The following is a 26,298-nucleotide window of genomic DNA, read 5'->3' on the forward strand; positions in this document are numbered from 1 at the left end:
CTCGCTGAAAGTTAAACCAGTTGAACTTTGACCAATCAGGAACTCGGATTTGGTAGTGACGGATGAATGGTGTTGACTTTCATTCACAAAAGTGCCAAACCAAAATTGATCATGGAGGAGAAATTAATAATTGCAGTTTGTGCCTGGCTGGAATTAAATGAATTAAATGGAATGAAATTGGCATCTGATTTTTTAGCCTCCATTTTAAGGGAAAAGTTAATGGTAAATTGTGTTGCACGTTAATATGGGTTCTACCTGAAATATAATGTAAAAAGGAATTGTTTGAATCTGTAGATATTTAAAAAAAGATACAAATTCAAGCGAAGTAGACTAGCATTTCCATGAATTTTACGACACAGAAAAGACTCTACACACCTGTGACCTGGAAGGTGCATTTTCCTGCTCCAGCCTCATTGATTATGTTACAGGTGTACTCGCCCCAGCCCTCTTTGTTCAGGCTCCGAATAGTGTACTCCGTCTCATCTTTTTGGGCATCGAAGGCTCCAGCATGCAGTAGCCGGTTCGAGAGAAGCCATTCGAAGCGCAGCACTCGGGATGGGTGAGCTCGCAGGACCCTGCAGGTCATCACAACCGGCCGGCCCAGGCCCTGACGCATCTCCATGAAAACTGGTTCCACCGTCGGAGGGTCTGAGAGGGAGAAAGACAGATTCTAAATCTCAAAGATGTCACTAAAATTAAGTATCACAAGATCTATTTTACATGGGGTCACACTACAACTATTTTTAAAACTGCTCTTTCCATTTTTATCAAGCGGTGATGTAACATTTGCAATGTATGCTGATGATTCAACTGTATACACGTGTCGAAAAGCAAAAAGGTTTAAGAAAAATGTGATGCAAGGAAGGAAGAAATAAACAACCATCTTGCTAGATTACTCTACACTGACTGTCTTGCAGTTCTACAAAGTAGTTTCTTAGGACCACTACAATTCCAATTTCTGTACATAATGTATCAGAAAATAGAATCATACAGATGATACACAAATGATGCACATATAAGCAAATAAATCTAGACATTGTCTGTTCAACTGGAAAACAAACAAACAAACAAACAAAAACAAAGTGCATTTGAACATAGAACAACCTTAAAGGCCTTTGTCTGAAAGTTTTTGCTGTAACACACCACCCTTCTTTATAACCCTTGGGCTATCCTATGGGGTCCAGATGACCCCACCCTTATATTGACGTGTTCTCCCTACCATTACAAAAGTGGATAAAGGAGAAGAGGATTTCATGTAATCCATGGACACCAGTGAAAATCCCAAATCATTGAAGAAAAAAGGTTCAGCGCACTGTCTAATGGGGTCTAGATGACCCCACTTCCAATTTGTGTATTAAATAATACACAAAGTTGTTAATAAGGTTTATTATTCAGGTAAATGTAAGCTAAAATATCATCTAAAATGGTCAGGTCATGATGCAAAGATAAACATTTCTGAACATTATTTCATTGCTTGTTTAGATACTGAGAAGAGTTTAATTTGGCCCCTTACGAAAAAATGTAAAACAAAACATTTCATTATCCTAATAAGAATATGTTATTTGACATTCTTTTGGAGGGGAAGAGCCATGAGCACATCTATACATCACTCTGACAACTTTTTGTGACATGTTATTAAACTACTTTCAACAGTTGGTTGAGAGACAAAAACAGAAAGTTGGCGTTTCTGCATTCCTAACCCCGCATAAAAAGAGCTTTTAATTTTTAGACATGACAACATTGACCTGCAGATAAAAAATAAGATTAAACAAATGCATATTTTTCCAAGTCAAAGATCTCAAGTCAAGTTTCAAATTCTTGTGGTCGGGTCAGCCAGAAATCCTTGAGTATGATTCTCAAATTACGTCCTGAGTCAAGTCAAATCTCAAATTCTTAAGGTTGAGTCTCAGTTGCTTAGGTTCAAGTCTCAAGTCAAAGCTCAAGTCCTTGAGTTTGAGTCTCAACATTTTACATATCATTGTACATTGTACGTCAAGTCTTTAATTGAGTCTCAAGTCAACGCTTAAGACATTGAAGTCAAGTCTCAAGTCCATGAGGTCAAGTCTCAAGTCATTGAGGTCCAGTCTGAAGAGTCTGCATATGAGATTCAAGTGCAACATAAGTACGTCTACACAACGGCCAGCTGAGTAAGTTCTTACTGGAAAAAATGTTAGACAAAAAGGTAACGTCTAAAAATATACTAATGAGAATATTTTTTATAGTGGCATCAGAAGAGAAAGTGTTGAGCAGCCTGCTCAAGCCTCTTAAGGACCACAGAAAAAGAAAATAAAGGTTTGCTGAGAGTCTTCACCCATTTCAAAGGATAGAAACGCAGGTCACAGCAGTTCAATGAAGCAAGAGGATTGCATAAAGGTGAAGATTAAAGTCATTTTAAGCAAACCCTGAAGTCTCAGTGCGGCACAGGGAGCACATTTTGGACATAAATGAAAAATAGAAATGTTCAGCCTTTAAAGGATCAGTTTAGCAGAACAGCCAAAGCGTTGTTCGGGACAAAAAATCAGTAACACTTTACACAAAAGCGACGGCGGGATGATGGAGTGAGCCTTTCTAAATGGAAATGAAAACTCCTAAGTGTCTGACAGCCGTCACCTCTCTGCAATGCTCAGAGGTGAGTCGTTCCACCAATTTAATGGGGGTGGAAACTAACTTCTGCTCTTGAAAAGTAAAAAAGAAAAAGTATTGCATTCATATTTTAGCATGTCTAATGTATCTTGGATTGAACCGACTGGGAATGTAGATTTCTGTGCTGTTACAATACCCCCCCCGTTTCGCCCCAGCATCCCTCGTGATGATGGGCTCATGCACGCTTGTTCAGGGAACAACAGCAAACATGGAGCAGAGGAAGCAAAACCGACACCAAGCCCCTTAATTATGGGAAATTTGCATAATTCCAAATCGAGAAAAAGGAGAGTTGGATGCTTGTGCAGGGATGATGGGAGGGCTGGGTTATTATTTGCAAAATGTAATCTGTTACAGATCACTGATTACCTGATTGAAATTCTAATCTGTGACATAATCTACATTATTCTCTCTAAATACTAGAAGGTAATTACTGAGATTTCACTGGATATCCATCTTAAAGAGAAATGTGTTGCATGAAAGCAGTTCATTTGGCAGGGGTAAAAATGTCGTTATCTCCGAATCTAAATGCACCGGTTTTAAAACCATGGTTAGACAGTATTTCCTTAAATATACTTATTTATAGATTTATCTATTCCCCGACTTAATTGTTTGTTTTAGTTTTAAAAGCTCATTCCTGTTCGCTTTTGTTGGCAATAAAATACTTTTGAATTATATTTCAGCGGTTTAACTGTGCCGACATCTCAGGTATTTTAGGACACTGCTAGCTTACCAAAGCTAAGAATGAGGGTGCTTTGTCCCCCTATGTGTAGACAATTGTCCCCCTGTACTGAAGTAGGTTAAATAAAGAAATCAAATCAAATCTATGTGATGGCAAATTTTGCATCAATAAAGGAAAGGATTGCATCTAATTTGAGTATCTCTTTCAGGTCTAATTGTTACTCTTGGTTTTAGGAGTTTCCCAAAAATACTGGCCAAATTTGAGATTCTCTCACCTGTGGAGAGATCCAGGCAGGTTGGAACTATCTAAGATTAGGCATGAAAAAAATAAACAAAATAGCAGAGTACACAAATATTGCATTTTTCATTCATTTCCAGTCTGCTTCCTAATTGGCTGACCAAAGCTACATTTTTATTAATTAGCCTTCTAATACCGGACAACATGTAAATAACACACACTCTTAAACAAATTGCATATCTTTGACTGTTCACTCAATCGTTTTAGTTTAGTTTAGTTTACTTTCTCACAATGTGTCACAAACAACAAATCACCTAACAATACAAACGTGGAAAAAATGGACACCCCTGAAGCAGATTCGTCTTATCAGGGATCCAACATTTTAGCCAAACATAAAAGAATGAAAATGATTGGTGGAAAAGAAAAATATAATAATATAACAAAAAAAATTGAAATAAAAGTATTTGATGGTAATACTAGTGCAAGGTGGTAGTATATAAGTCAATAAACTCAAACAATATAAAGATGCGTATCCATGTATGCATCACAAACAGGGAGAAATAACAGACAGTGATACGTGGTTTCGGCCGCGACAAAATAAAAAACATAAGTTGGCAATAATTGCAATTTCAGTTTCTTTTTAAATATGTATATTGTAGCAGACTGTTTAACATTATTGTCTAGATGATTCCAAATTTGTGGACCTCTAGCGCAGACAGAAAAGCTGATACAATGTAGCTTCCTATTTTTCCCTTTTAGCATATGCTTTCCCCTGGTGTCATGGTGATGAGAGGGGGAAAAAAGTGGCATGAGGTCACACAAACGACTGTTTAATTTGTTAACAACTCTGTACACTGTGCATGTATTATGATATGTGTTGAGTTCCGGTATCTCAAGGAGGCTGCATCTGTGGAAGAGAGGATCTGTTAGAGGATTTGACATGAACCGGGTCATTGCTCTTTTGGCTTTCTTTTGTGTAGTCTGAAGTTTTGCAGTGTAGGTTATTCCATATAATATTATCTATAAAATGTAAGCAGTGCGTCTGATGGGAGCATGTGTCGACTCTTATAACATAAACCAACAAAAAAAGGAATCAGCTCATGCTGACCCAGAGAAATACGGCTATCGGTACAACGCTTTTCTCCACAACAGAATCAGTGGAATCATGCTCTGAATGCGTGGAACCAAATTTCTTGCGTCAGTTGATTTTTGGATCTGCCATGATCAATGCTGAAATTTACGCACACTGTCATAGATGATCCCCCACCTCATCTGAAGAGTCACTCCCCAATTTAAAAGCATGGCTTTGATTGCAAATCGTAACCCACGCCGACATTTCTTTCAAAAGCTGTCCTCCATGACATAGGATGTTCACAAAAAAAACTGCATCCACTGCTGCCACGTAAAACTATCCTCACGGACATGTCTTACAGGTCTTTAGTGTTTTTGACATATCAAAGAACGTGTGATGGAAACAGCACAGTACACATTTCATACAAAGAATGCTGGGAAAACCAATTATGTGTAGTGTACTGCCCCATGTGGTGCCCTTTAATTACCACAGTCTGAGATTATCCAACAGAAATTTCCAACAGACGAAACGTAGAAATTGGAATCAAAATTAAAATCTTTGCAAAAGCTGTGAGAAAGAAAAACTACTGTGATTTCCAATCCAAGATCCTGTCTCAGTTTAACAAGATTTCAGCATAAAACAGAAATACTTTGTCTTCATGTAAGCTTTTATTTTTTTTTACTAATGAATTAACTCTGGCCCAGAGGCTTCTGGCAGGACCGAATGGACAAGGCCACAAAGATAACTGAGCTAGTAACATGTTACTGAATCACTGACACACAGAACAGTCAAGTCTCTAAAGTGACTTAACGTCTTTGCCTTCAGCACTAATTATCACACAACATGCAACACGCCAGAGTTCCTTGAGGAGCCACTACAGTTAATCAAATTCCAGTGGGTTGGATGAATTCTGGCTGTTATCTGAGAAAAAAGAAAACCAGAACAGCAGGGGGTTCAGGAAAAAAGAAACGTGTCTTTGAAGAGGTTTCCCAGTAAAGGTAAAACGCAGAGAGTGCTTCTGATACCTATTATAGTTTCTTCCTCTGTGTCTTATGTCTAAAAGCTCAATTCACTTCATGTACGCGGATGACAGTGTACACAGAAGCATGAAACACGTAATTTTCAGGCTTCATGAAAACATTGGTTCATGAAAACACTGGTTTTGAAGCAGTTAAAAGGCCCGTTTCCATGGTAGGAGATTTGAAAATCGACAAATCCTGGCCAACTAATCTGACAGCTACTGGTACACAACCAGGTTTGGTGCAACTGAGATGGAAAACAAAGATATGGTTCAATTTAGAGATGCTTACAAGTCTTGCTTTGAAAGTCCAAGTCCAAAGTCTTTGCTGACAAATTTGGGCCAGGTCTCAAGTCTTAAGCTCTAAATTCAATTCCAGTCTCAAGTCTTAAACCTCACAGTTGAGAAAAATACTTTATTATTATGAACTGAGTTTAAACTACTTGTCAGGACAAAATCAGGAAGTTGGTGCTTCTGCATTCCTAGTTCTAAAGCTTCATAAAGAGAGCTGTAGTTTTTAGACCTGACAGCCAAAACCTGCAGATAAAAAACAGGAATAAACAAATGAAAATGGTACTAAATGATACCATTGGTCAAGTCAATCCTAAAGTCTAAAGTCTTTGAGGTCAAGTCTATACTCAAGTCTTAAAGACCCACTTAAATGAAACTTAGGGTTTTACCATGATCTTGCGTCATTTTTCTGATGATGGAGGACATATATAAAGAAAATGAAACTTAAAATTTTGTTTCTAAGTATTTCTTTATACAAATTGTGAATCAGGAGCAGACGAAAAAAAAAAAGCAGTTTAAAAAAGCATGTAGTGGTGACATAGAAGCTACAATAGGCTGGTCACAAGCTCCCTGCTCCGTTCCCACTTACAGACACATTTATCCATGTATGTTTTCATTTTCCTCGTCTAAACTGGCATCTGGCTCAAAGCTACACGGCTGGTTAGCTCCAATATTGTTGGCCATTTTTGTTGCACCAGTAATGTTAAGTTGGGGTTGGAAGGAGCTGTAAGCTAACATAAAAGAGTGTAAACAGATGGATGATAGGAAATGGAGAAAGCCTTACTCCACACCAACAGTCTCGCCCTCAACTCAAAGGCAAATTTCGAGTCAAGTCCCAAGCATGTGAGACCTAAAAATAATTCAATTCAGATTATCAAGTCTAAGTCTCCATCTCTGAATATATACCAATGATTGAGTCTCCATTTTTTAATTTCAAGTACCATTTTAAAGGAATGGAGACGTGGTATGAATAGAAGGTAACTTGTGAGCCTCTTTGCTGACATGTTGACCTAATCTCATCACAGAAGCAATTGAGCTATTTCAACAAGACTGTAAAACTGTTTTACATCAAATTGGAGCAAAGCTGCACTGTGGTGTAGTGGTTGGCACTCATGCTACACAGTAATGGACTGTCAGCCCTACCAGGGTGTTCCCCACCTTAGCTCAACAGTGACTGGGATAGGCTCCAGCAACCCTGTCAGCTCGAAACTGAGTTTAAACTACTTGTCAGGACAAAATCAGGTAGTTGGTGCTTCTGCATTCCTAGTTTTAAAGCTAGAACTTTGGAGGATTTGGAGGATGGATGAATTCTAAATTGGAGTCAATTTAGACTGTCTTCTTTGTGTAACAAATATCCCAGTGTTTATGCAATGAACTGACCTCGCCTCGGACAATTATTAAAATGTTTTTCCAAAACATAAAAATGTTTCGAATGTAAAATGAGATTGTCAAAATAAAGTTGTTAAATTGAGTTTTCCTTCATATTTGATCAAATCTCAGTGAAGACCTTTTTTCAAAACAATTAAAATGGGAAAAATGGGGATTTAGAGCATGTTTATGTAACAGAAACATGCTTTAAACATGGGTTCATGCTTCGCCTCTCTCCTTTGCCTCCGGAGTGAACCAGCTGCCCAGTGAGCAGAAACGAGCAGAAAAGATCCGGCGTGATGTTTCCTGAACAGAGCTGGTTGGACTGAGAGCTGCAGCCTCGGGCTCAGGGACAAGCTCTGCCTCGGGCGAAAACCTCGATCCATCTTCAGCCACTGGTGGATAGCTTGACACTTAAAAAAAACAAATTTAGGCAGTACGGTGACTGTTGTCCCATGGTTAATGGACTGACATTTACAGTAAAGAGGCCAAATTCATCTGCGGACGCACTCCAGGAACTCAGACTCTAAAATCAACTGCAGCAACGTTCACCTCTGAGTTGCAGCTGAAGAACATCCATGCCAAACTGTGCAGACTGTAAAAGTGAAGTGTGTCTGCTGTCCTCCTTCATGATTAGAGGAGTGTCAAACACGGCTTTGTTTGATCCTCCTTGTTTGTCTTTCATCCTTCTTGCTCAGAACCTTTTTCCTTCAGGGATCGCTGCGCAGCGGCGATGGAAGGAGGACTGAATACAAATATTTGATTTCAAGTAAAAATCTTCTTTTCCGAATCCACGGCCAAAGCCTCACAGGGGTTTATCCAGCGATTGGGTACTCTAAACAATGAAAAATAAGCTTGTTCGGTTCGGAGCGCCGCCTGCCTGACCCGTGTGACCTCTGCTGTGTTATTCATCTAAAGTCCTATTTAAAGGTTTGCATTTGTGAAATGAGTCAAACCAACAGTGATCACACAAACAAAATCTGACTGCAAAGAGTAAACAAAGTGCGCGGAGCAGAAAGAGCTTTGATCGTCTGTAATCAGAGCGGGTTTGGTACCATGGGGCAGTTTGACCTCAAAGTATTTACATAAACGTATCAAAATGAACGCATGGAATAAAAGACATCCTCCCATTTTAGGAAAACCTTGTCCTCCTTTCTGACTGCTTTATATTTTAAAACGTGTTACATATTTGTCAATTAAAACTCATTGTTGCATTGTTAGCAAATCATAATAGTAATAATAATAGTGATAATGTTAGCATTATCACATATAACAGCACGAGTACTTATCAAAAATACAATTTTCACTTATAAAACACTAAAATGAAATGAACACATTTCTTGCTGTCATCTCACGTCACATGTTCCTGATGGAAATATTAGAACTCAGCGTTTTAAGCCTCTGACATTTAGTTTGGTGTGCGTTCAACTGCTGAGAATGAAAGCGATGTCCTTCAGAAAGAACATTGTCGCAGCTTATGACTCAGATAAGAGTCTTGAGAAACATTTCAAAGGAATTGGAAACCAGCTATTCGGCTATCATGAAAACTGGAGAGGTGGAGGACATTCAGAGGCAACTGGCAATATGCCCGGGTCTGGCTCCCAGAGCAAAAGTACATCTCAGAAGCAGTTTGCAGATGTTAAAACGATCGTGTGAGAGTATGTGTCGTTTAACTTTGGCAACTTTTGCTCTTTAGTGAAAACATTAAAACAAAATTACAGTTTAAGACAACTGAGAAAGAACTCATAGAACATTGCTCTTTCCAAAAATTTCAATATACTATACATGGATACCAGAGCATAAGACATGTTTTGGGGATGCAGATCACTATCATAAATCCAACAAAAAAGCCTGGAAATCTTTTTAATGGTATACTTATGTAGGGCTTACCTTCTGAAAAGGCCCAAAGTGCTTTAGAGCAATACCCACACACACATTCACACACTGATGGCGGCTCCACTACCAAACACTGCCACTACCATCAGGAGCAATGTCGGGTTCAGTGTTTCCTAACTTTGACACATGGTTAGTAACAGTAACAGAACCTGAGATCTTCTAGTCAGAGGTCAACAGCTCTACCTCTGCACCACGGCCCCCCTTAACCCTTGTGCTATCCTAGGCACTTTAACATTGGGAGTTGGGTCATCTAGACCCACTAGACAGTGCGCTGAAACTTTTTTCTTCAATGATTTCTGATCTTCACTGGTGTCCATGGATTACATGAAATCTTTCCACCTTTGTCATGGTAAGGAGAACACGTCAATGTAAGGGTGGGGTCATCTAAGATAGCACAAGGGTTAATAAGAAATGAAAATGCAAAAGAATAAAAAAAAATAGAAATGGACTGTTCCTCAAAAGACCAAGAAAACCACAGAGGACAAACAGAAATTCAGGCTTGAAGTTTACTCTGCCCACCTCTATATAGTATCAAAATAGGGATTTGGGCGAAGCAAAGCTAAATTTAAGCCCAAATAAAATAAAAACAGCAAATAAAAAAATACCTACCCTCCCAGTTGTCATGAATATAAAATAAAGAAATATAAATCAAATTGAGATTTAACAGCAGGATACATATCTGTTTAGTTGGGTGTAAAATAATAATAAAAGTAATACAAAAATTCTCTTTTAACCATGGAAATCAATGGGAATTTTCCCATTTGTGCAACCGACCTCCACTAGTCGTTGAAGGAACTGCAACCATTTGTACTTCTGATTTGATTGTGAGACTTTGAATGCAATTTAGCGGTTTGCAAGAAACTAAAAATTAGGAAGTCCAGGAAGCCCATTGAAAGACTGCAGGTTGTTGCACATGCAAGAAGCTGGTGGTGAAAATGTTCCTCAAACACATGTCAAAGACTGGCAGATGGCTGCAAGAAGCACTGCACTCCAACTGAACAAGGTTCAGTGAAGCGTGTTCCAGATTTTAAGTTAGAATTACATTTTTTGTTGACATTCTTTAGTTGATGAACCCTGGGTTTTGGTCCTGCATGATAAGCTGCAGAATACCCAAATTAGACATGTCCGACTAACCAAAGCCAAGAATCACCAGATCCAGAACAGATGGAGAAACAGAGGGATGGTGGATCACAAAGACCAGGGTTGGGTACCCATTGCAATGGCCGAATTACTACAGCAAAACATTTTTATTTTGTCTGTTTTATTTACCTATGACAACTCACCTACATTAGTAGGATGTAAAAAAAAAACCCACAGACACCACTACATGGTTGGCTGCGTTAGCATATTTAAATTAACACCCAACCTTCTTTAGAACACGTAAATAAACAGACTGATACCTCTAAAACAATTGTTTTATTATCGTACAATAAAGTTTTATGACAGTTATGTAAAAGGAACAATAAAATAAATAAGATCCCTGTGTTTGACAACCTATTGTCATTGGATCAAAGCAAACAGCTCTCAGTTGGATGTGTGTGGCTGTGGTTTGGTTCGTCCCTTTGACTGGTGTGGCTTTTTATGTGACGCCTCTTTCCCAGGCTTTAACATTTGGACTGTGTGTGGGAGGATTAAAGAAGATCTGCGCGTTTGAATGGAAGCGGAAGCTTTTTAAAACATCTACAGCACAACATCGCTCAGCATTTTGATGTATGAAAAACAACCTGCATCGAGATGTCGAGCAGACGTCCAGGGAACATGAAATGATGACTGTGATTCATGTGTTTTATATATGCGGCCTTTGAGCTGAATAATGGATGGGAAGATTCCTCCGCATCAGCGCTCCTCCATCCCCTGTGCTGCTGTCAATGCAGTCCAGACGTAAAGCAATTACCATCTGCAGAACCCTGACGTTACGGAAACCTCAGTTTGAGGTTGCAGGTTTGACTGCAGTGAAGATGGGTTTCTTTGTCTCTCTAGACTCGTCACTTATCTTTGTTAATTCTTTGATTAATGCCCAAGTCGGCTGAAAATGCTTGAACACAACTAATTCAATTATATAGCAGATGCTTCTTCTAAGGATAATGGCAGCGACCCGTCTGGTGCTGCTGGTAACCTATGGAGTTGCATCACAGTTGTGAACAGCTTTTCCTCATCACATTCCATAAATAACCTATAACAGACGAAATCCGCAAAGTAACCAGCTCTATTTTTGACAATTATTATAAATGCTTTTATCCACTTTTCTCAGACAGATATTAACATTTTTTTCTCTTTTATCTCTTGTTGAAACTCTTGACGCTAAAAACTTTGTAGAAAAAAAAGTCCACTATCATAGAATGAAAACAAAGATCTGATTCCAGTTGAAGATTTATGTAGAATTGGCAAACTAAATACATTCTGTACAGGAGTCACGCAACAGAGGAAATTGATTGACAATGGTCTATAGCAGGGCTGCTCATTCCTGGTCCGCGAGATCTACCATCCTGCCTTGTTGTCCAGCTCTCCCTGCAGTGCTTGCTGCTGATAACCTAGACCAGGTGTGTTCAGTCAATCCGAATGTGGAGACATCTGATTGAGCTAATCAGCAGCTAGCAGGACTTGGAGGCCTGGAAAACAGTCAGGGTGGTAGATCTCGAGGACCAGGAATGAGCAGGCCTGGTCTACAGCCAATAAGGATGCAGAGCACAATGCAATCAACGAAACATCAAGATCGCGAAATGTGAACTGAGTTGTAGCTATTGACTGTATATAAGAACTGGACTAAGTGCGTGTGAAGTCACACAGAAAAATTACTTCTGTCAATTCAGTCTCCATTTTCAGAAATATGAATGTTGCCTTGTTGGATCCTAAAATCACCAGTGAGCGGTCATTGGTCAGAGTCAGTCTGAGTCAACATTTCTATGGCAACCACTCTCGCCAATCAGAAGTGAATTTGTTGGAAGGCCACGTCCTCATTACTTGAAAGTGGACTTGGGAGAATCTGTTAAGACTTTTATTGATGCATCTGATTGGTAAGTTTATAACTTGAATAACTTACTTTACAAAATATATGATTAGGAAAAACATGTTTAAAAAAGGAACAGCCTACAATGTTCTGGGCATAAACCACTCTTGATTGAAATTAGATTTAAAAAAAAGTAACTTAGGAAAAAACAGATCCACAACTCCCCTTGCCATGGACCAAAACTTGTCCCTTGGTTCACAAAGGAAAAAGGATATAACTTCCATTATTTCTTTTTTATTTATTATCCGATTCTAAAGGGAGTTTTATTTTGTAAAAGTAATAGACTCTCCAACACACCGGCTATGACTTATTTGTGAGTCTTGTCAAATCGTTCGTCTCAGTCATGTGTTTTAAAGACGTTTGTTACCTTCCTACAATAGCTGCACCAAGTTAAAAAGAATCTTTGGAAAGTTTCTTTCTGCAGAAAAAAGTCACTGAGGAAACAGAAGGAGAAAAAAAATCGGCATTTAACAGACAAAATCAGGAGTCTATACTAGAAATATGGATTTGTTGTGAAAGGTGTTTCCCACCTAAAGAGAAACCAGATGCTAAAAGAAAAGGGATTTCCACTTTGTATGGGCTGATCTGTGAAAATATTGTCTGACATTAAACAGGCTCAAAAAAGGGTTGGAGACTGCTGCCTTTGGAGCTAAGGTGCCTTGGTGAAGTGTTTTAGAAAGAAGGCCTTAGACCTCCTGAAGAGTCACAATCCGAATTACGTGCAAGGCACAAGGTACTTGTAAAACAGCATTTGCTGTACTGTATATCACTACAAACTTGCAATCGCTAATGTATTCTTCTGATTCAAGTTGTTTATTAGGACAACGCACATTTTGTGTCAGATTTAGGTTTCAAATATTTATCAAGTGGAATTCTATCTATCCTTTCAACACATTTTTGGAGGGGTGGTCCGTTTTTGTAAAAATGTCTTCCGGCAAGAACCCCTCACTGCTCCAGGTGGCTATCAACTTGCAACATCAGTGTGTGTGTAAATGTGTAAAGCGAGTGTGATCTGTAATGTCTGCTGGTTCTTTCAAGAAGGTAGAAAGCTGCCCAAAATATTTCATCCCCCTGGCAAATGTTGACACAAACTTACTTTTATTTAACCAGCAAGTTTCTCCATGGTTGGGAAGCACTCAGGCATTTCCCAGAAGATAATAAAATGATGCATAAGAGGCATTGTGGGAGAAAAAAAAACATATTTTATTTACATTTAGCCTAAAAGTAACGTGTCCAAAATTTGCCTGAATAATGGATGATTTATTTTGATAGGTTGGAACACACTGAAGTCAGTCTATTCTTGCCTGAATACAAATTTTTATCAAGACCTGCACATGGCAGGACTGTGATTGACCTGAAAAATACAATGAGGCAAGAATAAGTGTTGGGTATTGACTTTTCAATTTTGACTACAAAGGCACAAAAATTTGTAGTCTGGTCAGATTTATCAGAAGGTTGTGTGTATTTTGTCATTAAAGATGTCCTTTCGCTGGAAGTAGAAGGTTCTGTATTCAGTCACAACTGATGGTTTAAAGCCTTAGTCATTCGCTCCGGTACGGGGGGTTGACCTGTTCAGCTACCTCAGTGGACATCATGAAAATGGAAGGTACGATTTTCGGGTATGTGGTAAGTATTTTGAAAGGTTGATGTAAGCTTCACACACTTATGAGGTATGGGTGATGCTGTCTAGCGGTGCCTTATCTTTTTGAGCTCAGTATCTGGGGCTCTAGAAGGGCCATACTAGACGCGTTAAACAATATTTTTTCATTTCATTTTTTTCACATTTTCCATTTTGGTGTTGACAGGTCCTTCCAAGACACCGAACACACCAAAGCAGAAAAACTGGCCCCAACGTGGTCCAGTAAATACCCAGAGGTGCTGTCACTGCATTTTTATACATAATTTTGTATTCATTGGGTGGAGGCAGTGCTCTGAGTCACTTGGAGACATTGGGTGCTCATCTACTGTTTTTGTTTATGGGTCTAAAAAAGGCACAATTACAATCTGGGAACTAAAAGAACATTAAGCTTTTCTAAAAGAAGGAATTTCACATTTTTTGTCAGTAAATATCTACTTTTATTTTTATTTTTCTAATCTGGCTGTGCATTATTTTTCTTCCCTTAAATATTTTGCTATTGTATTGTGGTCTCTGTCATGGTTTCTTCTCTAAAGGACCTTTTGGGCTTGTTTATTTGCTAAAAACAAACACTAAACATATGATAATCAAATTGTTATTCAAGCACAGGGATAATTTATGAGCTCAAAAACTGGTACTAATGATAATCAATGTGGTTTCTTGGGTGCGAGGAGGCCTGCTGATCTGCTAACAGTTTCCCTGACAGTTTCCACTGACCATGCCATTAATTATCCAGGCTTCGGTGGGAAGGCTCGTAACCTTTTCAGTTGTGAGTGTGATCAATTCAACATGGTTCTACTATAAAAACTTCATTAACATTTCATCCCCACATTGTGTATGAGCTGTGCTGTAATGCGGGTGAAATAATTGTTGGCATTAGTTTGGCGTTGAGGTAATGTCAAATGCGGCTGGAGCAGAGACGGTTTTCAGAACGGTCTTTTTTGATGGGCGCCGTCACCCACGCAGTTGACTTGTTATTTGGATGACAGGAAGCCGGGTGATTGCATCAAGAAGATGTTGGAAGGTCTGAAAGGTGAAGTCAGAACTTCTTACCAGATTGGCAAAGAGTCGTACTTGATTTCTCCCGTCTTTGCATTTCTAGGACAGGAGACCTTGCTCTGTCGCTTCCTTACCCCATTTCCCTTTTTGTGCCTTCCTTCCCCTCTCACAAGCCTAAAGATGGTGCCAAGTCACTTTGACTAAGAACATTACAGTTTCACAGCTTGGGATTTGGCTTTTGCAATTCTATTAGAATGACGAATCTAAAGGCAGACGCCTTGCATTCCCTCCTCTACCTCTCCCTCCTGGCATCACCGCTGCCAGCCAACAGATGCAGGTTTTTACATATCAAAGCTGTTGACTTGCCAGGGTAATTTCTTCACGCTTCTAATGCTCTTTGCTTCAGAGGACGCCACCTCGCTCCCCTTGATCAAGTTACTAAACGCGGCTTTGCACATGGCTCACCACCAAAGGCGGCGTCTCATGCTGGGACCTGGAAATCCAGGCGAGAAAAGCATCTCAGGGGGATTGGCTTGTGCTAACACACCACAAGACAGGCCAAGAAAGTGAGGCTGCTTCAGGGTAATACCGGCAGGCTTTTGGAGGAAACAACAAAAGGAGGCCAGCTCATGTCAATAAAGTGAATTCTCTAGCTGGGAAGAACAGAGCTCTCTAATGTCCAGCAAACACTGATTCCAAACGGTGCTGACATGTTACAGTTGGTTTCAATTATATGAAACTGTAAGAAATATGGAGAAAAAAAAAGAAACAAATGAGGACAAAGCAGCTAATCAGACATTTTTTACTAGCTTAAAATGAAACCCAAATTAACATTTCAAAGCAAAAAAATGGTAAATAAAACCATTTTTTCTGTCACACTATGGTACTGAAAACACGTTTAGTGAATGTGTGTGGTTTTATGTAAACAAAGTCCCTTACACAGAGCAAATCAGCTGCAACCTATGCTGAGTCAAGCTACAGCCAAGTAGCTCTTTGCTAATTGCTAATCATACTATACACTTTAGCCTGAATAGAACAAAAAAAAAACTCAGGGTGTTTTCAGACTGAAAAAGCCCATTAGTCCGGACCAAGTTTGCTTAATTTGGTCCAGATCGAGTCCTGAACCTTACATTGGGTCTGCCTCTAAGTGGACTAGTATATATTCCAAAGCAAAGCTTGTGAACAAAACCATGTGACTAAAGATCTCTTCAGTCATTGACCACAAATTACAGGGGTGGGGCAAAGCAATGAGAGAAAGGATAATGGAAGTCCTGCGCTTTGCAATTATTATAATTATTTTTTTTTTATTAAACTCGTCCTGTCCACACACACACATACTCAAGTGTTACAATCATACCTGTTGACTACAAAAATCTTCACATACAATTAAGTCAACATTTACTTACACAACTACAGTTCACACACACATGTGCATACAAACCAACACAAAAAGAGAGCCAGTGCCCAGTCGTCCCCACACCAAGACCCCTGCCAAGCGGCAGCGGTAGCCAAGACCCCCTGACACCGGTATGGTATGCAGATTGAAGGGAATCCGCCCCCCGGGTAGTCCAGGCAGGCACCCGGACCAGGGTGAGCAGGACCGCCCCACGGCCCTCCAACGCCAAGGAGCAGGGAGGCGCAGGAGCACGGAGAGCACAGCACCCCCAACCCAAGCCGCCCGCTGACTCTCCTCTATCTTAGCTAAGGGGGATGAACTGTGACCATCTTCAGGGACAAGGAACGTGACGCATGGCCCTGGTGACCTTTCTTCAGGAACAGCCAAATGAAGAGGAGCGTCCCGACAACCCTCCACAGGAACAGTTTTGTTGGACATGAAATAGCATGATTTGAATATAACTGTAGGGAAACCCATCTTCCACTTCAGCAAAAATGTTCTCGGTCCTATAGGTGGTCAGGTCATCCGGTAACAAATTGATGGTGTAGGACCCAAAATGCAGGAGACCAGACTTGGTGGGAGACACTATAAGACCAAATAAATAAACTTAAACATGACAAAAATCCAAGGAGAAACAAAAGGTAACGAAACAGATGATAAACTACAAAATAACCCTTAAAGAGGCTGAGGATAATAACCAGAAATAAAAACAGCTGTGGATCAAAAAATGACCAAAAACACCCACTTTAAAACCAAATCAAAAAACGAAACCGTCGAATCCTCGTAAGCCATCACGTCCAAAAAACAGTCTCAACTGGTTTCAAACTCTGGCTGTAAAGTCGGCCATTGACAGAAAAAAACAAGACAAGCCGAAGCGTAACATTGCTGGATGATTGATTTATCAAACCCAAAGCCTCTTAGAACTGTGCTCACTGTTGTTTCTGGAAGTGGGGAGAGATAAAAGTGCAAGAGTGCAAGGCAAATGCTTCATTAAAATAATACTTCAAGATAAGAAGTAATTGCGCTCCTAGAATGGATTGTATTGAGTGGAAGAGACAGTTATTGTGTGTAAGGGGGGAGGAACATTGTACTGTTAGTCTATCTTTTTTTATTTTTGCTGCTTTAGCCTCTTATCCTGAGGCTCTTCTTTTTTTTATTTGAGCATCACAAACACACTATATTGTATTATTTTGAAATTATTTGACCTAAAGATATAACTTAGACGTATGCATATCTCTGCAATGTAATGGACATTTAAAAAATGCTTCTTTGGAACTTAAAATCTTTCTTTTACCTAATCTAAATATTTCCTTCTCTTAATTCATCTAAATATGATTTATTTTTCTCTTTGAAAGACTAAACATACTTACTGAGATAAAAAAAACTTTCCCCCTCTTACAAAGTAAGAAAACAGTTAAAGTAATAAAGACAACTGTAATGACTACACAACTGTATTGGATATTTCTTACATTTTTAAAGGAACTGCAGAAAAGTAAATGTGATTTTTGTGCGAAAAATTTGTTTTGTTGCTGCCAGTTTGAGTCACATGACTTGCAAGTCTTAAAGGCAGAAAAATGGAGCGTTCTTTGTAAAAGTCTCAACAGCATTGCGAAGGTTGCTCCTCCACTCTGCATAAAAACCAGACGTAGGCGCACGTCCGGACCTGTAAACAACCTATATTAGTATGGAGGCATGCAGGTCAGAGCCATCAATCTTTTCCCATTTCTCTCCATATTCATGGAATTTCTTCACTTTCTTGAAGGCTGGCAGTGTTTTTCAAATTGGCTGATGCCTGTTGTGTGTCCTGACGTCAGTTAAGGATTATTTGTTCTGCCTATCTCCCATTGTTTCTCAATGATTATGAAGACCATGTTGTTTTGCCAGTTATTGACAAAAAAATGAATCTCTTAAAAACACTTTACTGAGGTGAATTTTAGGACTAAACACAATAAAGTTTGCGGAAAAAATGCACTTGGGACTTTCCTCTTGAATAACATGGAGATCCATCACTAAAGGTGCTTTACCATGAGTGGGTATTCAACATTTCCAAATGGTGGACAGTAGAAGATCTGTGCATCTTCTTGTTGATGGTGCCCCCTACCATGTTTTGTGTCAAACCAAGTGTTTTGATTCCCTTCTGAGAGGCTAATTGACACTTAATTAATGTTGAAGCCTATAAACTCCCCAAGCACTGTGAACAGTTGTGGGTGGGGACGTTCGGTATCTGAAGGGACCATTCGCCTCTTTAGCACCAAAAAGCTTTTCAGGCTGAAATACTAACAGAGAAAACAAACCTTATTTCAGTCAGACAACTCATGCAGTAAAAAACATTTATTTTCACATTCTTTAAGTTGGCATTCACATTCTTTTCATTTGGCATAAGGCTCCATACAATTCCATGAGACAAGATTTCCATAAAACATTTGGGTAATAACTACCCCCAACACCAAAGATCATCAAGGAAGAAGAAAATGTAAATGTATAATCAATGTGTAATAAGATTAGGTGTGTTTCGGCGGCATTCCATATTCAGATTTACAAGTATGACTGCTATGTGTGACCCGGCACCTTTGACAGAAACATTCAGAAGAACAGGAACAAGGACTGAACTACCCAGAACAAGAAAACAAGATGAACGGATGACCGTGGGGCAGGGGTGGGCAATTCCAGGCCTCGAGGGCCGGTGTGTCTGCATGATTTCCAGATAGTCTTGCCCTACTCATGGCTGATTACCTGGTTCAGGTGTGTCCAGCCAATTAGAACATGCCAGAGCAGGGTATGCTGGAAAACATGCAGGAATGCGGCCCTCAGTGCCCACCTCTGCCGTGGGGAATAATGCACATAGCAAAATCCAGGTGGCCCAACAGCGACAAAATCTTATTTATACAACAAAAGATTGAATAAACGATGTGCTGCACAAACGCGAGGGATGACATAGTGGCAGAGAGGCATGCATCAATAAACCAGAGATCCACAGCAGAAAATAAATCCAGATGGGCGGAGGACCATTTGTCTTACTTAGATAAAGCGGAAACCTAGATTCGAAAACGAGTCGCGACCACGGAGGTCGCAAAAGACCGGTGACAAGGCACCGACTGTTCTCACTGACTCGAAAACAGAAAAATGGGGCCCTGGAAATAGCCCATCACATAGCCCCCACAAACCAGCCAGAAACCCCCAAACCAACCAGAGAGAGAGAACAACAAAATATCTGTTAGGTTGCGAAGACGAGGTCACGTACAAAGCTGACACATTCACAAGGGTGGCTGATATTAGTTCCCCGAAGGCTAGGGCTCTCTGGGGAACACAGAGCGGGGTGGCTGTCCACACACCAGCTGGCCCCAACGGAGGAAGGGTGGAGCAGAACCAGACGCTGAGCATGCGGTGGTGACGACACGAGGATCGCTGTTTCTGGACCAGCGAATCAAAATGAGAAACGGAGCCATAGATGCAGCATAAAGAGACCAGTGACAAGTAAAATGTCCAAAGATGAGAGAAAGGTCTGACGAAGGACCAATCCAAACACTGGTTAAACTATCGAATGTACACAGCAGCTTAAAAAGAAAAGAAACAGAGTCCGAAAAAGAACGGGGGGAAGACACATGACACTGAAAAAAAAGCAAGAAGGAGAACATCGAGCAAGGAGAACCGCGACGAACGCAGCGCTTGCGGTAAAGAAAGTGAATGAACAACTGCACACCTGGACTTAAATAGGACACTGAACAGGTGAGTTGATTAACTGATCCGCCCTAGGGGAGTAACCGAGTTAAACACTGCTAGAGTCTGCCTGAAAGGTCGCTCATTTCCTGGACTATGGAGATTTTAAAAGCAATTCAGACACCATTACCACTAATTTTTATTTTTGAAACGGGGAATATGATGTTCTTATTTTTAAATGGAGCATTTATACATCCATTTATATTAGTGATCACAATGTTTGGACATGTTTTGGACCAAACTGAAATGAATCAGTTTTTGAGTTAAGTTGACTATAAAGCTCATTTATTGAGTTATAATTGGTCCCTGCTGTGATTGTGCAGAGACAAACTTTGGTCAGAGTGCCCCCTTACTGCTCTCCAAATGGATTTAGGGTCACTGTGACCCAGTACCATGGAAAATCTCTGAGAACAAGTGAACAAATTTACTGAAAGGATTTTAGGATTATTTCTTTTTAAAAACAAGCTATGAATTTGTTTATTACGAGTAGTTTGTTCAGCAGATCCACTGAGAACAAGTCCTTATTGGAGGGAGTCTAAATCCCTGTTTGCCTTTCGTGTCGGCAAAGCCTGGAAACTTTGATCCGAGCTGCCATCGCTACACGATCATCATCAAATTAACCAAAATTCAACAAGGTCCTCATCAAATAAAGTCAAAACTTCATTAATTCCGTCAGCGGATCTGTGGGGCAGCAGCTGAGCCGAAACACCGATGTCAAAGCAAAGAACACTTTACTGCTCTTGAGAACACGGAGGGTGAATTATGTGCAAATCCTCATAGATGAAAACAGGACCAAAGTGCTTTTGTTCCTCTTCAATCACAGCTTTTATATTGGCTATGTCAAGTTGATCTTCAATCAAAACAGACAGCCTCTTCAAATTGCAACATTTTGGGGATTGTTTTGTGTGTGTTTATGATGATAAAAACAAAAGCTGTCAGACAAAGGGGAGCACTTGGAGTGAATACTTTACAGTTCTGAAGACTGACCTGCTGCAGCACGTTCTCTTCAATCAGGAAAGTAAAGTTGAAAAGAAGGAGCTCATGGATTAGCTGCTGTAAGTAGGCCACAAGGAAACAATGCAAGCTCTAGTTCCTATAATCACTTGCCAGAGAATGGTAAGCACTCTACATGAATCACTTTCAGTTCTTCCCAACCTAACTTTCCTGCAGACTTTGACACTGAAAAACACTCCAGAGCTTTCAAATGTGTCTTTCAAATGTGCACCAGTGAGTGACCACAAGTGTAGACTAAATGGAACAAACTGATAACCGATTATCTTCTAAGTTAGCTTTTGATAGAAAACACTGAAATGGAGCCACGATATAATCAGGCCTTAAAAATAAAGGTCATAGGCAATCCACGGCATATGAGAGATGGACAAAGCTTGTGGTCACATGAGCATGGTTGGATTTTGCTGGTTTTCAGCTATTTTATCAAATATGTGGTGACATTTTTACCAGATAAGACGTCAACGACAAACTTGAACCTAAAAAAATAGAGACATTTACAAAAAACGACATAACTACGGACCACAAAGGCCAATTCCTGACAGCAATTTAAACAAAGGAAATGAAGAACAAGTTAAACCTGACAAGTTACAACCACTGAAAATAACACCAGAAATATGGGTTTTGTAGCCACAAATTACTTGTTGCCCCTGTCTATTACATAATACATTTTACAGGTAAATTTTGTGGTGACAAGCACTGATAATTTTACTCACCTTTGCATTTGAAGGAGTCTCATTATTTTTAGATTAAAACTCCTAATTTAAGAAAAAAAAACAGTCCTTAGAGACATGCAGCTGAGGTTTCCGGTGTCTGCTCTCCTCAAAGCCTATATCATGCCCCCTACAAAGGCCGGTTCTGTTTAAACTTTCTTTACAATTGATGGAGCCGCTCCTCCATATTCTCACACTTCCATGTTTAGTTTGAGGGAGCAGAACAAAAATGCCTTGACACTGTCAGTTTTTAATTTATTGTATGTAAGATAGGGGTTAAAAAAAGGTGTAGCAATTTGTTTTTTTTTAAAGCATGTATGAGATAAAGGGAATGTTTACAATCCTGAAAGATTTGACTTTTCTGCTCTGATGTTTTCCTTGCATTCATGGGATGGGGCTTTGATATGGCCTTGCATCTGAATTGGCGCTTTATAAATAAACTGAGATGAAACTGGAATTTGAAAAAAAGGAATTTTTATGTTTAGCATTACCAGCCCTGAGATAAATGTTCTATATTGTCTTTAAACATTTAAATTTAGAACAGAGTGCTGTCTCCTTAACTTTTTACGAGTTGTTCCATAAACTGTGAGGGCTACGAGACACTGCCTGTAGTTGCGTTATGTAGCATCTGTAAAGCTGCTTTGGCTTTTCTAAGTCCCTCTTAGTATGTTGGGGCAGCACAGAAGCTTTGACCAGTATGCACATATTTTTGCTTGAAAATAAAGCGGATTCCCTCTGGATCAGTGTCTTTAGCTGTTCTTTCTCCCTCACTCTTCCCGTTTGTTCGATCCTGTTTATGTAAACCTATGAAGTTTCGGTGCAGCAGTGCAACAGCGTAGACCCCATGTCTATCTTGTTGCTGCTGCCTCACAGTCTTTTTAGAGAGTGACTTATTTAACCATTTCGTTCCATAAAGAGAGAGACATCAAATGTTGTGTTTTACTTTGCTGTGTTTGGTACCATCCATCCATCCAACTTCAGAACTTGCTGAATCCCTTTTGGGGTCATGGGGTTGCTGGAGTCAATCTAGCTAGTGCTGGGGAAATGTAGGACATACCCTGAACAAGTTGTCCGTCTGCCCCATCCAAGGTTTCCCATTTTTGCCTGCAGGCAGCCCGTATCCACCCATAAGTGCAGTCGTGACTAAAACATTTCCTATGTATCATGTAGAAACCCCACACAAGTTTTGGTAAATGTGAATGGCACAGAGCCAGAAGACAAGGTTCATATTTTTGTTTTTACACAGTGAGAGATTCACCACATAGGTGAGCCTCCAGTGTGAAAATACAGAAAGAGGCCTTCATTTTGATGGGTGAATCTTTTTGGTGCAATTGAACAGAAACGTTTGGACAGATCGTCACAATAAACATTCATTAAAAGCAGTAAATGCATCTAGACAAACTTGCTTTAAGAAAGCTTTCAGAGCTCAGAGCTTTGTTGAGGTTGGTCTCATCTGCGTCTTCGCACACTGTAGAGAAAGTTGTCCCCCCTGTATGAGAGATGAAGAGCTGAGGACCATAGGAGGGGGCACACATTGGTGCCTTCAAGAGGATGTTGGAAAAGTGTAAAATGGAATATATTTCTCTGGAGGTTTGAAGTCATACAGATTTATTTTGATGCACAGAAAATAAACGCAAGATATGAAAAGTAGGGCAACGTGCCTCTAAGTACGCGTGTTACAGTTTAAAAAGCGTATGCTGGCATACTCACACTGCACGATCAGCTCCACCATGGCCTCCCGAGGCTTCACGTTGAAGCCATTGTACTGGCTGGTCTGGCAGCGGTACGAGCCTGTCATATCCCTGGACACATTCACGATCCGCAGCACGCCGTCCAAGCTCTCCATCTGCATGCTGCCGTCCGGCATGGGCGCCTCCTTGTCCGCTCGGGACCACAGGATGATGGGCTTGGGCTTCCCTGAAACAAGGCACTCCAGCTCCACAGTGTCACCCTCGCGGGCCACCAGGGGGGACTTGCCCCGGGGGACCGTCAAGTTTGGGGGAACTAAGAAAGAGAAAAACAGAGGAGGGACTGATATGGGGCTCTAGAAAGTCAGCAGGCGTGGTAAAGACATGTGGTAGATTTGGGAAGAGTCAGAGGGTTGCATATGAGAGGTGAGTGGATGAGCTTTCTAGTAGCAATGAGAATGAAGCAGACTGTCAATAACATACCCATGGTTGAAGGAGCCATGCAGATCGTAGCAGCAGTCATGGCTAACAGCTGGAAGGACATGTAAAACGTTTGTGAAAGCTGGTGAAACGCTTCAGAACAACCAACAGAGGCGAATGATGCAGAGAACCCGCCTGAACCCTGACAGATGAAGCTTCTAAACCAGGTTCAGGTTTGGAATTCAAAGGGACATTTGCACCTGTCAGCACCTTTTGTACAACAGTAAAGTTTGGTGCAATTAGACTTTACAAGCAAGGGAGCAATCGACTTTGTTCTCACGGGTGCAGAAAATGAATCCAAACCACACAGTCGGCAAACAAAAGGCAAAAACTGAGAAAACTGTACCCTCATTAGCCCTTTAAGGCTGGAGCTGTGATCAGTGAGGGCAAAATAACATATGCTCATTTAATTTCCATAAACTCTATATATACACGTTATTCACACCAGGCATATGACCTGCGTTCATGAAAATGTTGAGTGCACATTTAGCCCATTGTGTTCTGCTGATGCTTGATATTAGTATTAATAGAGTGAAGCAGAGGAAGCTTCCTAGTCCAGTTTTTTGTAAGTCAAAGTCAAGTCCCAAGTCTTTGGTTGTCAATTAAAATCAAGTTTTAGCTCTAAAGTCTCAGTTGTAAAGAGTTTTATTGTCATTCTGATTCTTTGAAACAACCAACGGAACCCCAATAAAATGCATTGGGAGACTTTGAGCTACAAAGGAGTGAAACACACAACAGAAGCATCATAGAAAGACAACAACAAACGTGAAACCTGTAAAAGTCATTTACAGGTCCCAAACGGGGCATATCAGCTTGGGTCTCAAGTCTCTGCCTGTCAGACTGAAGTCCAAATCTCCATCTTTGGGATGACCCACTGATTTCTGTTAGGCCAGTTTAGAGCAAAGCCTTTCCCAAAATGTGCAAAAAAGGTGGGACGTACACCACATGACACACCTGACAGCAGGTAGTTACACATTGTAAACCCATACTAGATTCCAGTCGCATGCTAATCAAGATCGAGTCCTTGTTTGAGCACACAGCTAAGTTCATGGATAATTGCAGATGATTAATAAATTATGACCCTAGGTCATGCTGGTTCTGGAGGTTTAAGTTTATGCCTGTGATCAGTGAAACATTTGAGGTTCATCAAGACTGACAAACCCAGCAAAATAAAACAAATAAATGAAACACCAGGTTTAAAAATATACCTGGCGTTTTATATTATAATTTTACTCGATTTGTAGTTTTATTGACAGATGATCAGTGAATCCTCTAGAAAAGTTCTAGTGCTCCAACAACTGCCAGTGGTGGCTATCTTAATGGTCAGGGTTTGGTGACCAGATCAGGAAGAATCAGACGAATCCATTCAACTTAAAAGAAGCCATCTAAAAAAAAAAAAAGAAGTAAAAAGTGGTTGACATCAAACTTCTTTTATCCATTTAAATCTTTATATAGTCTGATTCTTAGTCCAAAGAAAGCTTTCATGTGAGCATTTTCACTCAAAGTTGTACCCTCAAATGGTGTGGGGTGTAGACCGATAGCTTTGCGTCATACGACTAAGGCAACTGTCAACAACGACAATAGATGGCAAGAATTGTTTGTATTTCCAGTGCCGACCAGACCTTGCTGTTTGCTGCAGCTAACTTTTGGTGATACACTTTGACTGAAAGACAACAGTTGAATGTTTGGAAACGTTGGAGCTGATTTGGCGTTTTTCTATTGTTGTAATGACCTTCCGCCGATCAACGCGTTTCATCGTGTGATGACTCATCGGTGCGTTCCATTTTTTTTACGAACCTACAACCAACGGGTGTCCAGAAATGACTTAAGGTTGCCATTTTATAATGGAAATGCTCAAAATAACAGACGATAACGGACCGTACTGTGCCGCTCAGTGGAAACAAGTCTTTTTTGTCCCACGTTAGTTAATACACAGTACCATACATTAATTTATACATACAAAACTGTTACTTTAAGTATTTGAAGTTTGAAATAAGGGATAGTTTGATGTTTTTAAATAGTTCCTGCTTTTTTTTCTGTTCAGTTTGGAACGCAGAGAACCTCACAGGTTGGATCCGTCAGTGTGGTTTCTCATGGAGCCCGCCTGCCAAATAAATTTGTTTAATTAGTAAACCTGGCAGATTGCTGCAGCTCCTGGAGAGATCTGTATGTGTTTGTGGCTTTTTGTGCGAGTCCAAACCATTAGCACACTCCGAGAGTGTCTCGCACTAAAAAAAAAAAAAAGCGATCTGAGCCAGAAGTTGGGACTGATAATCTGTTCAGCAATGATGAAACCCAGTTGAGCTTCCTTGAATGGCTGCCACTCTGTCCCAACAATGCTGCGGCTAGAATGGAATCAGGCCGCAGTGAAGTTTTACGGTGATGAAACCATGCTGCAATCTCAAGAAAAAAACACACACAAACAGACAGTCCAGCCATCTGCTGGAGCT

General features: G+C 40.2%; 1 protein-coding gene across 4 annotated transcripts in view; it reads right to left on the reverse strand.

Annotated features, from left to right (window-relative positions):
* Positions 1–26,298, reverse strand: part of mdga2a (MAM domain containing glycosylphosphatidylinositol anchor 2a) — a 226,889-nt gene that overhangs the window by 43,683 nt on the left and 156,908 nt on the right. For 2 of the 4 annotated variants that reach the window (XM_023952708.2, XM_023952707.2), the window contains exons 9-10: positions 23,391–23,684; positions 376–648 (exon numbers count right to left, since the gene is read on the reverse strand). In XM_023952708.2, the coding sequence (XP_023808476.1) occupies positions 376–648; positions 23,391–23,684 (567 nt within the window). Of the gene's footprint in view, positions 1–375; positions 649–23,390; positions 23,712–26,298 lie in introns of all 4 variants that reach the window. The other 2 variants (XM_023952706.2, XM_023952705.2) reach the window with 1 other exon arrangement.

The sequence above is a fragment of the Oryzias latipes genome, chromosome 24 (genome assembly GCF_053564925.1).
Source record: "Oryzias latipes strain Hd-rR chromosome 24, Olatipes_Hd-rR_3.1".
Taxonomy (NCBI): domain Eukaryota; kingdom Metazoa; phylum Chordata; class Actinopteri; order Beloniformes; family Adrianichthyidae; genus Oryzias; species Oryzias latipes.